At 44.1% G+C, this 22,580-nt stretch overlaps 1 protein-coding gene across 1 annotated transcript in view; it reads left to right on the top strand.

Moving 5' to 3' along the window:
* Positions 1-22,580, top strand: part of GRB10 (growth factor receptor-bound protein 10) — a 226,299-nt gene that overhangs the window by 109,363 nt on the left and 94,356 nt on the right. The window contains exon 4 of the mRNA XM_010831055.1: positions 4,483-4,573. Within this exon, the coding sequence (XP_010829357.1) occupies positions 4,483-4,573 (91 nt within the window). The remainder of the gene's footprint in view (positions 1-4,482; positions 4,574-22,580) is intronic.

The following is a 22,580-nucleotide window of genomic DNA, read 5'->3' as shown; positions in this document are numbered from 1 at the left end:
CTCTGTGTCTTGGCTGTTGTAAATAGTGCTGCAGTGAATATTGGGGTGCATGTGTCTTTTGCAATTACGGTTTTCTCTGGGTCTGTGCCCGGGAGTGGGATTGCTAGGTCATATGGTAGTTCTGCTTCTAGTTTTTTTATTGTTGATACTACTTACTTAGAAGAAAACAGCTGAGGAGTTCACATCAAAGCAGCAAAAGGGGAAAGATGCTGATAATGAACATGCCAGGCAGCTGTGAGCGTGGAAACCTGGGTGCTCACCCGGGAAGAGGCAGCTCTGTGTCTCTGAGAGGATGCCGAACCCTTGTCTGCGTAGGTTGTAATGTGTGATGAGAGTGAAGATTGAGTGATAAATGGGCCTGTATGGACTGGTCAGTTTATGGCCTCATCTTTTTGTGCCCTGCCATATAAATGGCAGAGAAATGAAAGGGAATGCTTCTGGTTGGAGAAGAAACCAGGACAACACATAAAGGATGTTATTTATTTTTCTTTATAATGAGTGAAAGCAGTTCTCAAGGTGAAAATAATAAGCCTAAAACAAAAGTTCAGGAAACTTGGCTGCATTGAGTTAAACTCTGAGAATCAAAAATATGAGTAAATTTCAAACAAGGTGGGAAAATTACTCGCTACAAAAGGGATCAAGCTTTGTTTCTTATTATTTTAAAGAGCTTATCCTGGAAGCATTAAGAAGCAGACTGATGATGCTTCTGGTGAGCCGGGACCGCCCAGGCATCCTGCAGGGGTCGTGTAGCCCATCTTCTAGATTTGCCACCTAACCCAGCAAGTCTGGACACTGGCCCTAAACCCTCAGCTGGGTGATGGTGTGAGGCTCCTTCATGGAGGGCTGGACTGGGAAAACCTGCACTGCTCCAGCTGGCCTGTCACAGGATAAGCCAGAAGGAGAAAGACAAAGGGCTGATGTTCAACTCCATTATTTAAGACCTTCTTGTGAAAACCACTGCCTGCCTCTGGGATTGGCAAGAAAAAGTTCCAGAATTGTTACCTGCCACCTGCCGGTACCTGGGAACTGGGAAGGGAGCTGTTCTGTTTCCAGTGGAGGGTAACCTGGGAATGAGAGCTGGACAGTGTATCCAGACTCAAAACAAAAAGCACATAACTTTTGACCTGCTCCTTCTACTCTGGGGATTCTAAGAGAACGATCAGAAATGTGGACAAGTTCTATGCACAAAGGTGTTTGTTTGATTGTATTTATATTACCCGAAATTTGCAAATGACTGAAAGTGTTTCCAAGAGTAGTTTAGAATCTGGAAAAATGATACTTACCATTTTTTTTTAAAAAAGAACATTTTGTGATGTAAATTGGGGGAAAATTTACATTTTTTTCAGAACAGAAAATTGTTTACACCCTATGATATGCACAGTGTCCAGCTGTGCGTGGTGAAGGTGCAAAACTCAGAAGAATGCTGCCTTACTCCACTGTCATGGGTCGCTGTTCTTCAGGTACTCAGTCATGTCTGACTCTGTTCGACCCCAAGGACAGCAGTACGCCAGGCTCCCCTGTCCTTCACTGTCTCCCGGAGTTTGTTCGTATTCATGTCCATAGAATTTAGGCGAATTTTTATTTCTACTTTGTATTTTCAAATACTTATATGGGTAGTTTTAAAATTGGGGGAAAAAGGAAAAATATTTCTCTCAGATGGTAAAGGCTGATTGAACGGAGAACACTGGACTGTGGAGCTGTAGAAGTGGGTGGGTGACCTTAGATGGGGAGACTGCTGAATCCGGGGGCGGGCAGGGACCGCTCGGCTCTCTAGGCTTGGCAATCTAGCTCTATTCTCAGCACCTCAGGGGGGTCTTACCAGCATCCCTTTGGCTCCCAGACACCATGTCCTCGAAACCAATTTCTCCCTTCTTTCCTAATCAAAAACTTAAGTTTCTTAACAAATTGTACATTTGCCAGTAGGGTATTAATGAAAGAAATCATGTTACACGGCTACTTAATGTGGTATGCTAGAATTTTGAAAGGGCTGTTGGGGAATGTTTGTTGCCATGGAAATTTTTGAAAAGATGCGTTAAAATACAGCAGTGGGTGTCATGATGGTGATTCCGTTCTTATCAGGATCATTTGTAACCCCCATGTGATTCAAATGTAACATAGACGCCGTCCCTAAATAATTCAGACATTGCATCTGCGCATACTCTGTGTGTGGATTTTTGTTTTCCTCTGAAAGAACAGATCAAAAACTGATTGGATAACATCCATGGGTGAAAGAAAGAGGTTCATTTTAATTTTTATCTTTATCCTTTTCTTTAGCATCTGTGTGTACTCAGTCACTCAGTCATGTCTGAATGCGACCCCATGGACTGTTGCCCACCAGGCTCCTCTGTCTATGGGATTCTCCAGGCAAGAATCCTGGAGTGGGTTGCCATTTCCTCCTCAAGGGGAGCTTCCCAACTCAGGGACTGAACCTGTGTGTCTTGCATCGCCTGCACTGGCAGGTGAATTCTTTACGCTGGCACTACCTGGGAAGTCCCTTAGCATCTAGATTTTCCTAACAGGCAAGCGTTACATCTGTGGTTTTAAAAACCGAAAGAGAGCTGGCCATTCCTTTCGAAGGGAGAGAACAGAGAGAGGGAAGCAAGTGAAAGTCTCCCTCCTTCAGAGGTCTTTGCTCTTCCCAGGTTTTCTGGAGGGAGGTGTGAAGGCCACTGTGCCTTCCCGGGGAGCAAGCATCTCCTTCCCTCCTGGGCTCTCTGAGCAGTGCTCCCCACGGTGGCCCCCAGCAGAGTGTGGACCAGACCCACCCTGTGGACAGAGAGTGGAGTCACAACTGTCCCCTCTCACTCAGGCAGACAGAGGCTCTGGGTGCAGAAGCCACTGACTAGGGGGCATTCAGGCCCTGAAGCATCTGTCAGAATGATGTGCTTTTTTGGAGTTTCTTGGGCAGCATGGGAGGGAAGGCATGTGTGCTCTGAAGCCCGGCTGCCTGGGCTCCAGTCTCAGGGCTGCCTCTAGTCATGGGGTGGTGCTGGGTGGCTGTGCCTTCTGTGGCCAGCTGGCAGAGGAAACGCCGCAGGATGCTGGCGCTCGTGGACTGGGGGCATCTCGCACCTGCAGAGCTTTGCAGTACTAGGAAGGGGAGGTTGCTGATGGCACCTGCTTGTGTGTTCATGTTAATTTTTATTAATAGGTTTTTCCATGAAAATCTTATACTTTCTGACACAGTTCTAAAACCTAATTACAGAGATAAAACGTGCATTATAATAATTCCCAAAGTTTCTTTAATCTGCCAGAGAAATTTGCTATCTCTTCACCCCAGGTTAATCACTGCTAATATTTTCCTCTCAGCATGTAAAGAGTTTACAGGCCCATTTTCCACATCTTATTGAGTCTTTCATTGGATTGATTATAATCCCACGAAGAGGTTTTTCTGGAGTTGTGGGCTTGGTTTTAAGTTACTGTTTTAACTTTTACTGAAAATTTTTATCTTTACCTGAGGTCTGAAAAGTGCCACTGAATATTTACACCATTATGTATAAAATAAATGACCAACCAGCACCTACTGTGTGGCTCAAGGAACTCTACTCAGTATTCTGTAATAACCTATAAGGGAAAAGAATCTGAAAAAGAATGAAGATCTGTATAACTGCATCACTTTGCTGTGCACCCAAAACTAACACAGTAAATCAACTAGACTCTGATAAAAATTTAAAAAAAAAAAAAGAGAGAGAGAGAGAAAATACTGAATACAAACCAGACAGTAGAGAGGATCAAAAATGCTATAAAGTTATCCTCTGAAAATATCAATAAAATGTTTATCTCACTAATCAATGAAATGAATCAAGAAAAATCCTACCAACAACTAATAACAGCAAAATAATAGTGATGTCTCTTCAGATCATAAAATCAGAGGGTGTTTTGACAATAAATTTGAAATTTTAGATGAAAATAGGCAAACTCCTATAAAAATATAACTTATTAAAACTGGTGTAAGAAAAAGTTTTAGTCTGAATAAATCTATAATATTAGAAAAAAAATTGTTTTAATGCCTCTGAGCTGCTGATGCTTTGTGGAGGGTCTGGTTATAAAACGGTCGTTGGGTGTTTGCATCCCAGGGGACAGACCGCCCAGGGCGTGATCACCGGTAATTGTTACAGAAAATCCTGTGCTCCACGGAATGCTAATTCTCTGCACTCACGGCTTAAATCCTGCCATTGACAATAATTCTTTTTGAATTGCTATTCAGGGAAAGCAATTTAAGCCAGAAAACAAGAGTAACTTTTCTTCCAACTCCCTTGCCAAGCAGGCTGTCCATTCTCGTGGTTAATTTTCCTTTTACAGTGTGTTTTAAACAACTGTCATTTAAAGTGAAAAAAAGTAAAAATTGGAAGGAAGGAAGAACTGGGGGAAGAAAAGCAGTGCTGGGGGTGGTGAGTGTGACAAGTGTGAAGTGAGGGTGGTGGGTGTGGCAGGTGTGGAGTGCTGCTTCTGACCAGAGCCTTTCCATACCCATCTCTGCAGGATAAGGTGGAGCAGACACCTCCTCAGCGTCCTGGGGAGCTGGCAGGACCTGGCTTCCCAGCGCCGCCCGACCGGCTGGCGAGCCACCAAGGTAAGGATGGAGTCGAGCGCTCCCCTGACCCAGGCTGTGATTCCCGTTATATTGTGCAGCGGTGCTCAGCATCGCAGTCTTAGGAATCCATTCCTGGCACTGACGTAAGAAGATGCTGGTCTCAGCTCGACTTTACCCCTTTAAGGAAAACACATTTTGTAAAAGAGAGGTACTTGGTTATATGTTCATAGAGTTTTCTTTCAATGAGCCGACTCCAGTGATTGAAACTTAAAAATCTATTTCATGTGAGTTTTCCCAGGATTCAACTTAAGCATAACCTTAAAGGCATATTCAGGGCTCCTCCATGGGGAGATCTTCTTAGTTTTTGGCATTTTTATTGGCAGTGAAACTATTGTGATGGCCAAAAAATTAAATCGGTTATTGAATTCATTGTTCACTGTGGTTCTCAGTGAAAATGAAAAATGTGTCCTTTAGTTAAGACCGAATGAAATTTTTTTTTTTCCCCCTGAATGAATGTTTTGGCCACTCTGATAGTCTTGCTTATATGCACTTGGCAGCTGTTTACCTAGCCAGGTAGAGATGCCTTCTATTCCTTCTGGTGAATTTCTGATGGACTCACCATGGGGGAGGAGGGAATGTCTTAAAGAGATACCAGGACTTAGTAAATTAGGTCTCATAAGCCCAAGCTTTGATGTAGTCCAGGGTTTAGGAAGAGAATTGTTCTGATCGTGTGATGGGACAGGAAAAGCACACAGGGGGCGCTTTAGATGATTAGAGCGCTTTGCTTTTGGCTGCACTGGATCTGCATTGCTGCACATGCACTTTCTCTGGTTGCGGTGAGCGGGGACTCCTCTCTAGTCCCGGTGTGGGGGCTTCTTGTTGGGGTGGCTGCTCTTGTTGCAGCTCACGGGCTGTAGGTGTGCAGGTGTTTGTAGCTGTGGCTCATGGGCCCTGGACCGTGGGATCCAGTAGCTGAGGCGCACAAGCTCAGTTGCCCCATGGCAGGTGGTATCTTCCAGGACCAGGAATTGAACCTGGATGCAGTGTGTCCCCTGCATTGCCAGGGAGATCCTTAACCACTGGACCACTAGGGAAGTCCCTGTTGGAGAGTTTAAGTAACAGAAATTGTAGGGTTTAGAGCTGGTAGAGGTTAGAATACTTAGGTTTTCTTAATTACCTAAGGAGAAAGAGAGTGAAATTTAGCAATAGTAAAGTCAGGGAGGTGACCATGAAGTCAAAAGGATGTGTTCTCAAGTATTAGAAGATTTGTAAAAGCAGTCAGGATTCCTGTGTCAAGCATAACTGTAGGGTCCCCTTTCAGAAGACCTTTGCAATAGGTGATGCAAGGGTAGGAGTACCAATTTGATCATGTTGGCTTTGAAACTTAGGGAAGATTCCATTTCTCTGCTAACAGGGAGTGAGTGAGCTGGGGTCTGCCCTGACTTGGGAACTGCAGCCAGGCATGGGGAAGTGAGCAGACGTGACTCCATGGTGAACTCAGCTTCCCAGAGAGGTCAGGCCCATCGTGACATGGACCACCTTCCCCTTCCATCCTCAGTCAGTCTGCAGACACAGCCCACAAAACAGGAAAGCCAAGGGGACTCCGCCTGGCTCACACAAGTTGGAGCTGTCTGCAGAGCAGTGAGTGATGCTGACGCCATGCCCAGTGGGCTGCAGGCTCCAAAGGCACCACTGATGGCGGGCAGTTCAGGCCCCAGGGAACAGTAGGGACCAAACTCATACAGCTCGCTGGGAGCTAGGGCAGGGTACACCTCAACCTGCGCCTGAAAGACCCTGGAAAATGGTCCTAGGCAGAGACCCACAGCACCCCAGACTCCCCTGAGGAGCACCCCTGAGCACTCCAAGCCCAAGCACTTGGGAGGATGGGCAGGGAACACACAAGCCCAGTGCAGCATAGACGCCCCCTGCAAGCCAGCATCCCCAGCATGGGCAGCTGTCTACTCGTAGGCACTGCAGCTCCTGGGATGGTGAGAGCGCCACTTTACACACACAGATGAGTGTGTCTGTAATGCCCTGGAGATGAATGCAAGAATAACATCCACCAAGGAGGACAAGAAACTATGAAATATGATGGGAAGAAATGAAACAAGAAGATGGGGACCCTGAGAAGTTTGGGAAATGAGATGAATAGCCATTGCCATTTCCAAAATGCTGGATTTGGTCTAAAAAGAATGGGTGAGCTTGAGTCACCTCCCTCCAGCACTGGACACAGTCACCGACACCCATGGGGACAGGAGAGTGGAAGGCGCGGGGGTGGGATTTGAAGAGATGCTGGTGGAGAACGGGCCAGAACTGAGAAGACAGAATCCCAGCTGCACTCAGAAGACTAAGAGGAAAAATGGAGATTCACCCACATCCAAGAGTGTTTTGCATTATTCTGGAAAATGGAAGACAAAGAGAAACTCTGAAGGGAAACGACAGATTTCCCAGCCCAGGAATGGCCGATGGACGGATGGGTGATGTGGGCCCTATAGGAGCCAGAGAATGATACTGGAGTTTGTCAAGCTGTTGAGGGAAAAAGATCTGTTCATCTAAAATTTTATACCACCATCTTGTGAAAGCAAAACAAAGCTTTCAGATGAAGATTGAGGCAGTTTGCTACTAGTGAGAGAGACAGTGCACTAAGTCGTGTCCGACTCTTGCGACCCCATGGACTGTAGCCTGCCAGGCTCCTCTGTCTATGGGATTATCCAGGCAAGGATACTGGAGTGGGTTGCCATTTCTTTGCTACTGGTAATCCTCACTAGAAGAGTGAATAAAAGTTGTACTTCCAGGAGAAGAAATATGAGTGGTGAGGAAGGCCCGAAGCATGAGAACGACAACAAACTGAGACAGGGGTTCTGTGTCTTGAGTTGGATTCCATGTGGATTGTTTGAATAAGGTAAAACTAAAACTTTGGGTATTTAGCCAGTGGGATTGTGTGTTTAAATGTGTGGTCAAATCATAATAAGACTTTAGTTAGGGTAAGAAGATTGTAGAGTAATTGAGACTACATGAGGAAAAAAAGATAGTTATGTGTTTCAAAATATTGTTGTTGTTGTTCAGTCTCTAAGTCTTTGTGACTCCATGGAATGCAGCAGACCAGGCTCCTCTGTCCTTCACTATCTCCTCAAATTCATGTCCATTGAGTTCGTGATGCCATCCAACCATCTCATCCTCTGTTGTCCCCTTCTCCTCCTGCCCCCAGTCCCTCCCAGCATCAGGGTCTTTTCCAATGAGTCGGCTCTTCACATCAGGTAGACAAAGTATTGGAGCTTCAGCTTCAGCATCAGTCCCTCCAATGAATGTTCAGGATTGATTTCCTTTAGGATTGACTGGCTTGACCTCCTTGCTGTCCAAGGGACTCTCATGAGTCTTCTCTAGCACCACAATTTGAAAGCATCAATTCTTCAGCGCTCAGCCTTCTTTATGGTCCAACTCGAACATCCGTACATGACTACTGGAAAAACCATAGCTTTAACTGTACGAACCTTGGTTGACAAAGTGATGTCTCTGCTTTTTAATACGTTGTCTAGGTTTCTCAATATTAGATGCAACTAAATTATTGATTATAATTAAGAATATGTGTAGGCTTCCCTGGTGGCTCAGAGGATAAAGTGTCTGCCTGCAATGCAGGAGACCCGGGTTTGATCCCTGGGTTGGGAAGATCCCCTGGAGAAGGAAATGGCAACCCACTCCAGTACTCTTGCCTGGAGAATCCCATGGGCAGGGGAGCCTGGCAGGCTACAGTCCATGGGGTCGCAAAGAGTCAGACACGACTGAGCGACTTCACACACACACAAGAATATGTCTATAATCTAGTTTATGTCCTAGCAGGAAAAAAATATAAGGGAATCTATATTTTATTAAAAAAACAAGCAACATCAAGCAAAAAAGGAATAAAAACAAGATATGAACTAAAAAGGATGTCAAACAAGGTATGAAATATGAGGGGTAATTCCAAGAATACCTCTAACAGTATTGATAGGTTCAAATTAGTAGAAATACACAGAACCCTGCACCTAAGAGACAGACTGATTCTTCTCTAAAATCTGTATAACTCTAAAAAGTTGACCATATATGGGAAGTTGAACTAAATTTTAAGCCGTCCATTTCATGCATGCCATGGTCTTTGACCCAGCATGATTAAATCTGAAGTCAAGAGAAAAAGTTCAAAACAAAATGTGTAAGCATATTTGTGTACACATAACTTTACTACATGTGCACGAAGAGCAAATCACTGAAAATACCAGTTGCTTAGAACTGAATAAAAAGGACATCTATTATAGATTGAAAAGTTATATAGTGCTACCAAAATGGTGTTTAAAACTAAATTTCTGATCTTTGAAAGGAGGAAAAATTGAAATTAGAAGAATGAAAGGTGAATAACTCTAAGGAATGTAGAAGGAAGTCACTACAAAAATTAAGATCAGAAATTACTGAAATGATGAAGAAAATATCAATAGACAGGAACAGAACCAAAGCCAGTGTTTTCCTAAAATCTACCAAAATCACAAATGCTCAGGGGGAAGAAGGACATACAGGAGAATCATATGAACAGCAGGTCAGAGATTAAAAAAGTAAAATAAGAAAACCATGAATGACTTTATGCCAGTAAATGTGAAATTATGCAGTAAATGGATAATTAATATACTGCAAAGATATACAAACAAAATTGCAACACCAAATGCTGGAGAGAATATAGAGCAACAGGAGCTCTTATCTTTGCTGGTGGGGATGCAGAATGGTGCAGCCACTCTGGAGGATGGTTTGAAAGTTTCTTACAAACAAACCATTTTCCTACCATATGAAACAGCCAGTCATGTTCCCTGGTATTTGCTCAAAGGAGTTGAAAATTTTTATCCACATGAAAATTTGCACACAGATATTTATAGCAGCTTTATTCATAATTGCCAGAACTTGGAAGCAACCAAGATGTCCTTCAGTAGGTGAATGGAAAAATAAAACGTGGGACACCCAGACAACGCACTATTATTCAGGGCTGAAGATAAATGAGCTACGAAGCCATGAAAAGATGCAGACAATCTTAACTGCATATTACTAAGTAAAAGAACCAGTCTGAAAAAGGCTGCATGCAGTGCAAATCTAACTATATGATACTCTGGAAAAGGTAAAACTATGGAGATGGTTTAAAAGAAAAAAAAAAAAAATCAGTGATAGCCAAAGGCAGCTGTGGGGAAAGATGAATAGGCGGAACAGAGAGGATTTTTAGGGCAGTGAAAATACTCTGTGTGATATAACGCTGGACATCATCACTTCCCTGGTAGCTCAGGTGATAAAAGAATCTGTATGCAGTGCAAGAGACCCTGGTTCAATTCCTGGGGCAGGAAGATCCCTGGAGAAGAGATAGGCTACCCACCCCAGTATTCTTGGGCTTCCCTGGTGGCTCAGACAGTAAAGAATCTGCCTGCAATGTGGGAGACCTGGGTTTGATCATTGGCTTGGGAAGATCCGCTGGAGGAGGGCATGGCAACCCATTCCAGTGTTCTTGCCTGGAGAAGTCCATGGACAGAGGAGCCTGGTGGGCTGCAGTCCATGGAGTTGCAAAGACTCAGACATGACTGCGTGACTAAGCACAGCACATCACAATGGGCACATTTATTCAAAACCATAGAGTGCACCAAAATTCACCAAGAGTGAACCCTAAGGTCTGCTCTAGACTTTGCGTGATTACGATGTATCAGTGTTGGTTTATCCTTGGTAAAAAAGGTACCATTCTGGTGAGAGATGGGGATCATGGAAGGGTGGCTATGCATGTATGGGGGTCAGAGATAAATGGGAAATCCCTGAATCTCCCTTTCAATTTTGTTGTAAACCTGAAACTGCTCTAGAGAAAAGTCTTTAAAAAGACAACAAAACTGGTTGCATATGAAAGAAGAAATAGCTTAGAGATTACCTTTGAAAACCAAGCATTTTTCTTCTGTGCCATGTGAATTAAACATTGTTGACCTGATGGAAAATACAGCTCTGTGAGTAGACAGCACTGAAACATTTTAGGTGGAGAATCCTGAGGAAATAGTGAAGAGAGTTGAAAAAGAAGAAACATAGTGGACTCCTGGAGAAATACAAAATTTTATTAAAGAAAGAACCCTGACAGACGGAGTCCCTTAGAACTTCCACCTCCTCAGAAATGCTCAGGGAGTTCTGCAGATGAGTGTCACGAAGCCTTCAAATAAAATATCCTGTCTCTATTTATGCCAGTGGCTGAAGAGAGAGGGCACGTGCTTTTCTGCCCATTTTATAATGTTCTGTAATTTTGCAAGAGACAGTCCAAGAAATTCAAGTACAGACCTATTTCGCATATTAACAAACAACTAGAAAGTCTGGATACCATTGATGAATCGAGTTTACCAGTTTAACTTAAATAAAACAGAAACAAATGTTATGACCAGGTTGGGTTTATCATAATAATGTAAGGATGCTTTCCATCATTAGACTGAACACATTTAACATTCAAAAAGATTAAAGGAAAAGAAAATGATCATCTTACTGGAAACAAAAAGATTAACAAAGTTCACCCACTCATATAACGAGAAACAGACAATAACAACCACGCACTTTCTATTATTATATATAAAGCAGGACAGATCTTCCTCAACTTACATACCCCTGTAAACTGATTGCAAGTTGACAACATCATTGTCAGAAATGCCTTTAATATACCTAACTCACCAGAGCTTAGCCTCATCCACCTTAAAGGTTTTCAGAAGAGTTACAGTACAGTTGGACAAAGTCTAACACAAAGCAATTTCATAATGAACTATCTCACCTAATTTATTGAATGCTTAGAAGTGAGTGGCAGAACAGTTGTCTCAGTCCGGGTGGTTGTAAGTGTACCGATGGTTTCCCCTTGTAACTGTAGGGGCTGCCTGGGTGCTGAGCTCACTGCTGTGCGTCACAAGAGAGGGTTAGACAGCGTGTCACTAGCCTGGGAAAGGTCAAAGCTCAGAACTCACAGTGCAGGTTCCATTGAATGTGCATCACTTTCACCACGGTGAGGTCGAAAACCAGTAAGTGGAAGTACATTAAGTCAGGGGCTGTCTGTATTGAAAGAAACCGCTGTGACCTGTTTTTTAAAAAAATATCTATTTATTTATTTGACCTGGGAAAAATTTATTTATTTGGCCTGGGAAACCAGTCAATCCTAAAGGAAATCAGTCCTGACTCTCATTGGAAGGACTAATGCTGAAGCTGAAACTCCAGTACTTTGGCCATCTGATACAAAGAACTGGCTCATTGGAAAAGACCCTGATGCTGGGAAGGATTGAAGGCAGGAGGAGAAGGGGACGACAGAGGATGAGATGGTTGGATGGCATCACCAACTCGATGGACATGAGTTTGAGCAAGCTCCGAGAGTTGGTGATGGACAGGGAAGCCTGGTGTGTTGCAGTCCATGGGGTCACAAAGAGTTGGACACGACTGAGCAATTGAACTGGACTGATTTATTTCGCTTTCCTGGGTCTTAGTTGAGGCATGTGGGATCTTTCAGTTGTAGCATGTAGAATCTGTTTTCCTGACCAGGGATGAAACCTGGGCCCCCTGCACGGGAAGAGCAGAGTCTTAACTAGTGGACCACTCAGGAAATTCAAAAACCTCCGCAAGCTGTTTAAAGTCCACCGAAGAAGAAGAGGAGAGTGAAAAAGCTGGCTTAAAGCTCAGCATTCAGAAAACGAAGATCATGGCATCCGGTCCCATCACTTCATGGGAAATAGATGGGGAAACAGTGGAAACAGTGTCAGACTTTATTTTGGGGGGCTCCAAAATCACTGCAGATGGTGACTGCAGCCATGAAATTAAAAGACACTTACTCCTTGGAAGGAAAGTTATGACCAACCTAGACAGCATATTCAAAAGCAGAGATATTACTTTGCCAACAAAGGTCTGTCTAGTCAAGGCTGTGGTTTTTCCAGTGGTCATGTGAGAGTTGGACTGTGAAGAAAGCTGAGCGCTGAAGAATTGATCCTTCCGAACTGTGGTGTTGGAGAAGACTCTTGAGAGTCCCTTGGACTGCAAGGAGATCCAACCAGTCCATCCTGAAGGAGATCAGTTCTGGATGTTCATTGAAAGGACTGATGCTGAAACTGAAACTCCAATACTTTCGCCTCCTCATGGGAAGAGTTGACTCATTGGAAAAGACTCTGATGCTGGGAGGGATTGAGGGCAGGAGGAGAAGGGGATGACAGAGGATGAGATGGCTGGATGGCCTCACCGACTTGATGGACATGAGTTTGAGTGAACTCTGGGAGTTGATGATGGACAGGGAGGCCTGGCGTGCTGCGAATCATGGGGTCACAAAGAGTCAGACACGACTGAGTGACTGAACTGAAATGAAGATGTATAGAACCAGCATCCATGATGGTGAAATATTGGATTATGTCCCTGAAAATCAGGAATGACAGGAAGGACTGCTGTCACAAGAGGTCTTCACCAGTATCATAAACAAACACAAAATGAGAAATACAAACACCGAGAGGAAGAAAGGAAATCAGCGCCTTTCTGCAAATGACACTATTATCCATGTAGAACACCCATTTAAACCATTCAAACTGGTGGATAAGTGAGATAAACAGATAAAATTTAATAATACCTTGTGCAACAGCTTCCCTGATGGCTCAGTTGGTAAAGAATCTGGTGGTATAGGAGACCCGGATTTGATCCCTGGGTGGGGAAGATCCCCTGGAGAAGGAAATGGCAACCCACTCCAATATTCTTGCCTGGTTAAATCCCATGGAGAGAGGAGCCTGGTGGGCTATAGTCCATGAGGTCACAAGAGTCAGGCACAACTGAATGACTATACCAACAACAATGCAAATAGAAATCCCACTTTACATAATTATGAAAATTTAAGGTATCTAGAAATAAATTCAACTAGATTACTTGACATTGTTAAAGGACATAAAAAAGACCTGAATAAGTGGAGACTAATCATATATTCACAAATCATAAGACAAATCATGAGAGTGTTACATCTTCCCAAGTTTAAATTTAGTGCAGCTGAAACCAAGTTTTGAATCGTTTTGGTGTGACTTGACAGATGGCTCTTTCCTCTAATATGGACGAGTGAAAGCCAATAACAGCAGAGACAAATTAGAAGATGAGCAAAGCACATGGAGACAGAAAAGGGTGATTCTCACCATTAGGTAGCAAGGCTGCTTGTGAGGCATTGCCGTTAGCAAAGCATGTTGTTGTGTCAAGGGTGGACAGATAGACATCCCCTAAAGAGACCCACACAGTTACAGAAGCAGCACCCCACAGAGGAATTGTGGCAGATCCTGAGGACAGGGGGCCTGAGACTCCTCCAGAGTTGAGCGAGGACAGGAGTTGGGGGACCTCCTGGGTCCCTGCCATCCATGATCCACAATCATCAATTTCAGGTCAGTGACTCTTTAAAAACAATACTTTTATGTCTTTTCTAATAGGAAGAACTAATGGGAAGTGAGCATCTTTATACCTTCAGGCTGAGAAGGAAGTTTCTAAATAAGACTGTTGTTGTTTAGTCGCTAAGTTGTGTTCAGCTCTTTGTGACCTCATGGACTGCAGCATGCCAGGCTTCCCTGTCCTTCACTATCTCCTGGGGTTTGCTCAAACTCATGTGCATTGAGTTGGTGATGCCATCCAGCCATCTCATCCTATGCTGCCCTCTTCTCCTCCTGCTCTCAATCTTTCTCAAAATCAACGTCTTTTCAATGAGTAGACTCTTTGCATCAGGTGGCCAAAGTATTAGAACTTCAGCATCAGTCCTTCCACTGAATATTCAGGGTTGATTTCCTTTAGGATTGACTGATTTGATCTCCTTGCGGTCCAAGGGACTCTTAAGAATCTTTTCCAGGACCACAATTTGAAAGCATCAAGTCTTTGGTTCTCAGTCTTCTTTATGGTCCAACCCTCACTTATGTACACGACTACTGGAAAAGCCATAGGTTTGAGTATACAGACCTTTGTCAGCAAAGTAATGTCTCTGCTTTCTAATATGCTGTCTAGATTTGTCATAGCTTTCTATCAAAGAGCAAGCGTCTTTTAATTTCATGGCTGCAGTTACCATCCACAGTGATTTTGGAGCCCAAGAAAATAAAATCTGTCAGTGCTTCCACTTTTTCCCCTTCTGTTTGCCAGGAAGGGATGGGACCAAGAGGCCCCAATCTTAGTTTTTTTTAATGTTTAGTTTCAAGCCAGGTTTTTCACTTTCCTCTTTTACCCTCATCAAGAGGCTCTTTAATCCCTCTTCGCTTTCTGCCATTAAAGTGCTATCATCTTCATATCTGAGGTTGTTGATATTTCTCCTGGCAAACTTGATTCTAGCCTGTGATTCATCCAGCCCCTCATAGTGCGTGATGTATGCTGTGTAAAAATTAAATAAGCAGGGTGACAATATATAGGCTTGTCATACTCATTTCCCAATGTTGAACCAGTCAGTTGTTCCATGTCTGGTTCTGTGTTGCTTCTTGACCTGCATACAGGCTTCTCAGGAGGCAGGTAAAGGACTCTGGTATTCCCATCTCTTTAAGAATTCCCATCTCTTTAAGAATTTTCCACAGTCAATGAAGAGGGAGTAGATGTTTTTCTGGAACTCTCTTGCTTTCTCCATGATCCAATGATTGTTGGCAGTTTAATCTCTGGTTTCTCTGCCTTTTCTAAATCCAGCTTGTACATCTGGAAGTTCTCAGTTCACTTACTATTGAAGACTAGTTTGAAGGATTTTCAGCATAACCTTGCTTGCATGTGAAACGAGTACAATTGTATATTAGTTGAAACATTCTCTGGCATTGCTCTTCTTTGGGATTTGAATGAAAACTGACCTTTTTCAGTCCTGTGGCCACTGCTGAGTTTTCCAAATTTGCTGGCATATTGAGTGCAGGACTTTAACAGCATCATCTTTTAAGATTTGAAATAACTCAGCTGGAATTCCATTACTTCCACTAGCTTCATCACAGTAATGCTTCTTAAGGGCCACTTGACACTCCAGGATGTCTGGCTCTAGGTGAGTGATTACACCATCTTGGTTATCTGAGTTATTAATACTTTTTCTGTACAGTTCTTCTGTATATTCTTTCTAGCTCTTCTTAATCTCTTCTGCTTCTATTAGGTCCATACCATTTCTGTCCTTTACTGTGCCCATCCTGGCATGAAATTTTCCCTTGATATCTCCAATTTTCTTGAAGAGATCTCTAGTCTTTTCCACTGTATTGTTTTCCTCTTATTTCTTTGCATTGTTCACTGAGGAAGGCTTTCTTATCTCTCCTTGCTATTCTTTGGAACTCTGCATTCAGTTAGCTATGTTTTTCCATTTCTCCCTTGCCTTTTCTTTTCTCAGCCATTTATAAAACCTTCTCAGACAACCACTTGCCTTCTTGTATTTCTTTTTCTTTGGAATGGTTTTGGTCACCGTCTTCTATAGAGTGTTACAAACCTCTGTGCGTAGTTCTTCAGGTACTCTGTTACCAGATTTAATCCCTGAAATCTATTTGTCACCTCTACTGTATAATCATAAGGGATTTGATTTAAGTCATACCTGAATGGCCTAGTGGTTTTCCCTACTTTCTTCAGTTCAAGCCTAAATTTTGCAATGAGGAGCTGATGATCTGAGCCACAGTCAGCTCTCGATCTTGGTTTTGCTGACTGTATAGAGCTTCTCCTTCTTCGGCTGCAAAGAATATAATCAATCTGATGTCAGGATTGACCATCCGGTGATGTTCATGTGTAGAGTCTTCTCTTGTGTTGTTGGAAGAGGGTGTTTGCTATGACCAGTGTGTTCTTTTGGCAAAACTCTTTTAACCTTTGCTCTGCTTCATTTTGTACTCCAAGACCAAACTTGCCTGTTCTCTAGGTATCTCTTGACTTCCTACTTTTGCATTCCAGTTCCCTGTGATGAAGTTTAGTCAGTTCAGCCTCTCAGTCGTGTCTGACTCTTTGCGACCCCATGGACTGCAGCACACCAGGCTTCCCTGTCCATCACCAACTCCTGGAGTTCACCCAAACTCATGTCCATTGAGTCGCTGATGCTATCCAACCATCTCATCCTCTGTCATCCGCTTCTCCTCCCGCCTTCAATCTTTCCCATCATCAGGGTCTTTTCAAATGAGTCAGCTCTTCACATCAGGTGGCCAAAGTATTGGATCTTCAGCTTCAACATCAGTCCTTCCAATGAACATCCAGGACTGATTTCCTTTAGAATGGACCGGTTGGATCTCCTTGCAGTCGAAGGGACTCTCAAGAGTCTTCTCCAACACCACAGTTCAAAAGCATCAATTCTTCAGCGTTCAGCTTTCTTTATAGTCCAACTTTCACATCCATACATGACTACTGGAAAAACTATAGCCTTGACTAGATGGACCTTTGTTGGCAAAGTAATGATGTCTCTGCTTTTGAATATGCTATCTAGATTGGTCATAACTTTCCTTCTAAAGAGTAAACATTTTAATTTCATGGCTGCAGTCACCATCTGCAGTGATTTTGGAGCCCAAAAAAATAAAGTCAGCCACTTTTTGTACTGTTTCCCCATTTATTTCCCATGAAGTGATGGGACTGGATGCCATGATCTTAGTTTTCTGAGAACTAAGGTGTCCTATGATGAAAAGGACACCTTTTTTGGCGTTAGCTCTAGAAGGTCTTATAGGTCTTAATAGAATCGTTCAACTTTAGCTTCTTTGTCATTATGGTTGGGGCATAGACTTGAATTACTGTGATGTTGAATGGTTTGCTTTGGAAATGAACTGAGCTCATTCTGTTGTTCCTGAGATTGCACCCAAGTATTGCATTTGGACTCTTTTGTTGACTATGAGTGATGTTCCATTTCTTCTAAGTGATTCTTGCCCACAGAGGTAGATATGATGGTCATCTGAATTAAATTCGCCCATTCCCTTCCATTTTAGTTCATGTCAATCTTCACTCTTTGCCATCTCCTGCTTGACCACGTCCAATTTACCTTGATTCATGGACCTAACCTTCCAGGTTCCTATGCAATACTGTTCTTCACAGCATTGGATTTTACTTTCACCACCAGACACATCCACAACTGAGCATCGTTTCTGCTTTGGCCCAGTCACTTCATTCTTTCTGGAGCTATGAGTAATTGCCGTCCACACTTCCCTAGTAGCATATTGGACACCTTCCAACCTGGGGAGCTCAACTTTCAGTGTCTTATCTTTTTGCCTTTCATACTTTTCACAAAGTTCTCACAGCAAGAATACTGGAGTACTTTGCCGTTTGCTTCTTCAGTGGACCACATGGTTAATGTAAAAAAAGAGAAAGAAAGAAAGAAAAGTCCTATGTGTGAGAGAAACAGTCAAATAGAAAAACTGGCAAAAAGCAAGAGCAGTTTGCAGAAAATGCCATCATGCTGTATATCTGATGCTGGATTCTCGTTTTACATGGAAGCCTGGAGGCCGGCTTGGCAGGGCTGGGCGGAGCCTGTTCTCCAGGTCTGTGATGTGGAGTAGAGCAGGGCTTCCCTGGTGGCTTAGAAGGTAAAGAATCTGCCTGCAGTGTAGGAGACCCGGCTTCAATCCCTGGATTGGGAAGATCCCCTGGAGAAGTAAATGGCGACCCACTCCATTGTTCTTGCCTGGAGAATCCCATGGACAGAGGAGCCTGGCAGGCTACATACAGTCCATGGGGTCTCAAAGAATAGGACATGACTTAGTGACTAACGCTTTCTTTATTTTTCTCTGTCTCAGGTGCCACATTGCTCAGCATCCATCTAGCGCCCCAGCAGCCCTGTATGTCTGTGTCCACGTACTCTGTGTGTGTGTGTGTGTGTGTGTGTGTGTGTGTGTGTGTAGGGGGGCAGGGCTTGGGTTTGCAGCCATCACGCAGTGCAGCACAGAAGTGGTGGCCCTCCCAGATGGGGTGGTTCTGCAGCCTGCCCTGTGGGGAACCCCCTCCTGCATCCCTTAGCCTTCCCTCCTTCCCTTGGTACCTCCGCTCTGGAAGTTCTTGCTAACAAGACACCTCGGGGCACAGGACAGCACTTGACAGAGACAGAGCGCTGCTCTCTGGTGCTTCCTTAACCCTCAGGCATCCAGAGGCTCTGACTCGGCCTCAGGTGTCTGTGATGTGTTTGATCTGGTCCTTTGCAAGGGACTTGATGTTAGAGTAAAAGATTTGCTGTGACTTTCCTTGACCTGTTCCTTCCCTCTGGTAAAGAGGATTTACACTCTGGTTTCTGTTAGCTCATTCCTAACATAAGCAGCTTATTTTTGTGTGAGGGTTGCTAAACATGCTTCGGACATTTCCCAGCAGCAGGCTACAGAAGGGCTGCTCTTCCTTGGACAGTGGGTGGTTTTGCAATAGCTGGGATTACTGTCTGGACAGTATTTTAAAACTGTGTTTTTATTAGGGTAAACTATCCACAACATAACATTTGCTGTCTTAACCTTTCTAAGTATACGATGTAATGGCATTCATTACGTTCATAGTGTTGTGCAGTTTTCACCACTGTCTATTTGAGAAATTCTGTACCATCCCGAATAGAAACTCTGTACCGTTAAGTGAGAATCCGCTCAGCTCCTGGTAACTTCTGTGTTACTCTCTGTTTGCCTTTTCTAGGTACTTCATGTGAGTGGACTCACTTGTCCTTTTGTGTCTGGCTTGTTTTACTTAGTGTAATGTTCTCAGGGTTCATCTTGGTTGTAGCATGTATGAGAATTCCGTTCTTCTCGCTGAATCGTATTTTGTTGTCTGCAGACTCTAAGTGCTTACCATTTCAGCTGTCAGCCTACCCCTGGTTGGCCTCCGCCTTTTGGCTGCTGTGAATATGCTGTGAAGAACATGGGTATGCACATAGCTGTTTTAGTCTCTGCTCTCAGTTCCTCAGGGTACATACTCAGGAGTGGAATTTCTTAATACTATGGGAATTCTATGTTTAGCTTTTTCTTGACAATATTTTTGAGATGTGAGGCTTCAGAAAATTGTGCATTTTAAACAGTTGTGTCTGAGCAAGAATACTTGCTCAGCACTGAAGCTGAGTGGTCCAGCCGTGTCCTGGTCCACTTGGAAGATGACAACTGAGAGGAAATGCCCTGAGGAGCAGAGAGGTTTGAAATCCACCTGCACACGCACTGTGGCTGCATTCTCTTTGGAGATGGAACCATGTGTGCACACGGCCAAGCCTCCTGAGATGTGATCAAAACATCACCCACGATCCCCAGAGTCCTGAACCTCAAAAACAGAATCAGTTCCCTGACTCAGAAGGAGACTCCAAAATCCAGCCTTCGTCTCCCTGCATCAAGGAACGCCTTCTGGACTCTGGCTTCCCATGGTCTTGTTGCCCCGTCACAACTCTTTTCTGCTCTGCTTACTTCTCTGGGTTTCCTTTAGACCAGAAGTCTTGTTATTAGGGTGCAGTTTTAGTGTGCACAGTTGTATTTGGTGGGGTGCTTTTTTCTAGAGGCAGTGGAGAGGAAGGATGTAGAGTGGGGCCATTTCGAAAACCTCAGTATTTCATGGAGTAGTCTGTAGAAAAGACCAAAATTAAAAAAGACTGTCGTTTACCAGAGCTGGCAATGTAGGTCCATAAAGATCATCTTGTTTTGGATGGTCCCCTTCAGGAACCGTTCTGATGTCCCCAGACGCTGGGGGTGGCCAGGCGTGAGGCGGCTGCTCTGCCTCTTGGTTTATCTTGCCCTGTGACAGTGGGCGAGTTAGTAAGAGCCTTGCAATATAGATTATTCGTTTGCATACGCCCATCTTGCATAATTATTATGAAAATTAATAACAGTGATGATGATGATGATAACTTGGGATCCTGTGCGTGTCCCATTGTGTCATCTAGTCATCGAAGGCACCGAGGGGGAAACCGAGGTCAGCGCGCATCCAGAAATGTCAGAGAAGTCACACGCCAGTGAAACTGGAGCCAACAACAAGTCTCTCCCCCTTTACGTTTTGAGATAATGGAGGGGAAACATAACACACACCTGTACAGAAAAGCCACCTTCTAAGTGTTACTTCGTGTATCAAAGTTTTCCCCTTTCTTCTGAGATGATGCATATCTTAAGGGCAGGAAGCATGTCCTACTAATGATTTCAAAGGTTCTGCTGAAGTGTCTTGTCCAGAGTTGGACTTTGTAGATACTGGTTTAAAGGATTTCTGAAGGCACCTGTGGTTCCCAGGAAGATCCTGCATTCCCATGTGAATCTTCCACATGGGGAGTTCTGTTGATTCCAGGTGTGCAGCGACAAAGACCAGTTAGCAAAGCCCCTCCCTTCTCATGCCGCTAATGAAGCGTCGGGAGCCTTGGTGTGAGAAGCCGTTTTCTGCGCATTTTCTCCCTGATCGTCTATCTGGCTCTGCTCTGTGGCTGCGGCACTTCTCTCTGGCCATTTCGGGTCCTGGTGTGGCTACAGAATGAACGGCCAGCTGCTGCTGCTGCAATATTCACGGACCCGCCTGGCAAGACCTCACTCTCCCTTCTGGCTTCTGCTCACACTGTACCTGCACACATGTCCCCTGGACGCCAGCTGCACAGACTGGCCTCTCCCATTCTGGCCTCTCCTTTAGTCTGTGCACCCTCAGCCCACCCCACTGGCAACACTGGCTGTTCTTCTCCATGCGGACACACTATTCCTTCCTTTGGTCCTGACTCAGACGCCATGACCACCTTCCAGAACACCTGCCTCTTAAATGAGCTACTTCCTCTTGGGTTTTCTCCTATGGCTTTTTACTTTTCCAAACTTATCATACTTTGTTTTGCTGCTGCTGCTGCTAAGTTGCTTCAGTCGTGTCCAACTCTGTGCGACCCCATAGACGGCAGCCTACCAGGCTCCCCCGTCCCTGGGATTCTCCAGGCAAGAACACTGGAGTGGGTTGCCATTTCCTTCTCCAATGCATGAAAGTGGAAAGTGAAAGTGAAGTCGCTCAGTCGTGTCCGACTCTTTGCGACCCCATGGACTGCAGCCTACCAGGCTCCTCCGTCCATGGGATTTTCCAGGCAACAGTACCAGAGTGGGGTGCCATTGACTTCTCTGACACTTTGTTTTATGGCATGCCAAATACATATGTGTCTTTCTTATTTATTTCTAGGTTCCTTGAGATTGGGGATCTTTTGTTTTTGTTTTTAATCTTTGGGGAAAACTGAGAGACTGTTGGTTCTTTAGCCAAACTGAAGTAAAAATCAAGACTTGGCCAATAGCTGAGTGAGGTTGTGTGTGTGTTTTAACCTCTCTGGGCCTTGGCTGTCTAACCCTGTGATATGGGTGAGATAGCTCGGGGGTGTAGTACAGGGGTGACCTGAAATGCTGCAGCACATCTCCTGTAGTGACTCCCCCACTCTTTCTGAAAATCACTCTGCTGACCTCTGTGCAGCGTGTTGGTCACAGCAAACAGAGAATTTGTTGTTGTTCAGTCGCTCAGTTGTGTCCGACTCCCTGCAGTGCCATGGACTGCAACACAACCAGGCGACCCTGTCCTTCACTATCTCCCAGAGTTTGCTCAAACTCATGTCCATTGAGTCAGTGATGCCATCCAATCATCTTATCCTCTGTCACCCCCTTCTCCTCCTGTTCTGAATCTTTCCTAGAATCAGGGTCTTTTCCAATGAGTCAGCTCTTTGCATCAGATGTCCAGAGTTATTGGAGCTTCAGATCAGTCCTTCCAAGGAATATTCAGAGTTGATTTCCTTTAAGATTGACTGGTTTTATCTCCTTGCAGTCCAAGAGACTCTCAAGAGTCCTCTCCAACACCACAGTTCAAAAGCATCAATTCTTTGGCACTCAGCCTTCTTTATGGTCCAGCTCTCACATCTGTACATGACTACTAGATCATCAAAAAAGCAAGAGAGTTCCAGAAAAACATCTATTTCTGCTTTACTGACTATGCCAAAGCCTTTGACCATGTGGATCACAATAAACTGTGGAAAATTCTGAAAGAGATGGCAATACCAGACCACCTGACCTGACTCTTGAGAAACCTATATGCAGATCAGGAAGCAAACAGTTAGAACTGGACATGGAACAACAGACTGGTTCCAAATAGGAAAAGGAGTACGTCAAGGCTGTATATTGTCACCCTGCTTATTTAACTTCTATGCAGA

The sequence above is a fragment of the Bison bison genome, unplaced genomic scaffold (assembly GCF_000754665.1).
Source record: "Bison bison bison isolate TAMUID 2011002044 unplaced genomic scaffold, Bison_UMD1.0 scf7180017864522, whole genome shotgun sequence".
NCBI lineage: Eukaryota > Metazoa > Chordata > Mammalia > Artiodactyla > Bovidae > Bison > Bison bison.
The sequence above is the reverse complement of the archived record's forward strand: the minus strand, read 5'-3'. Positions and strand labels throughout refer to the sequence as shown.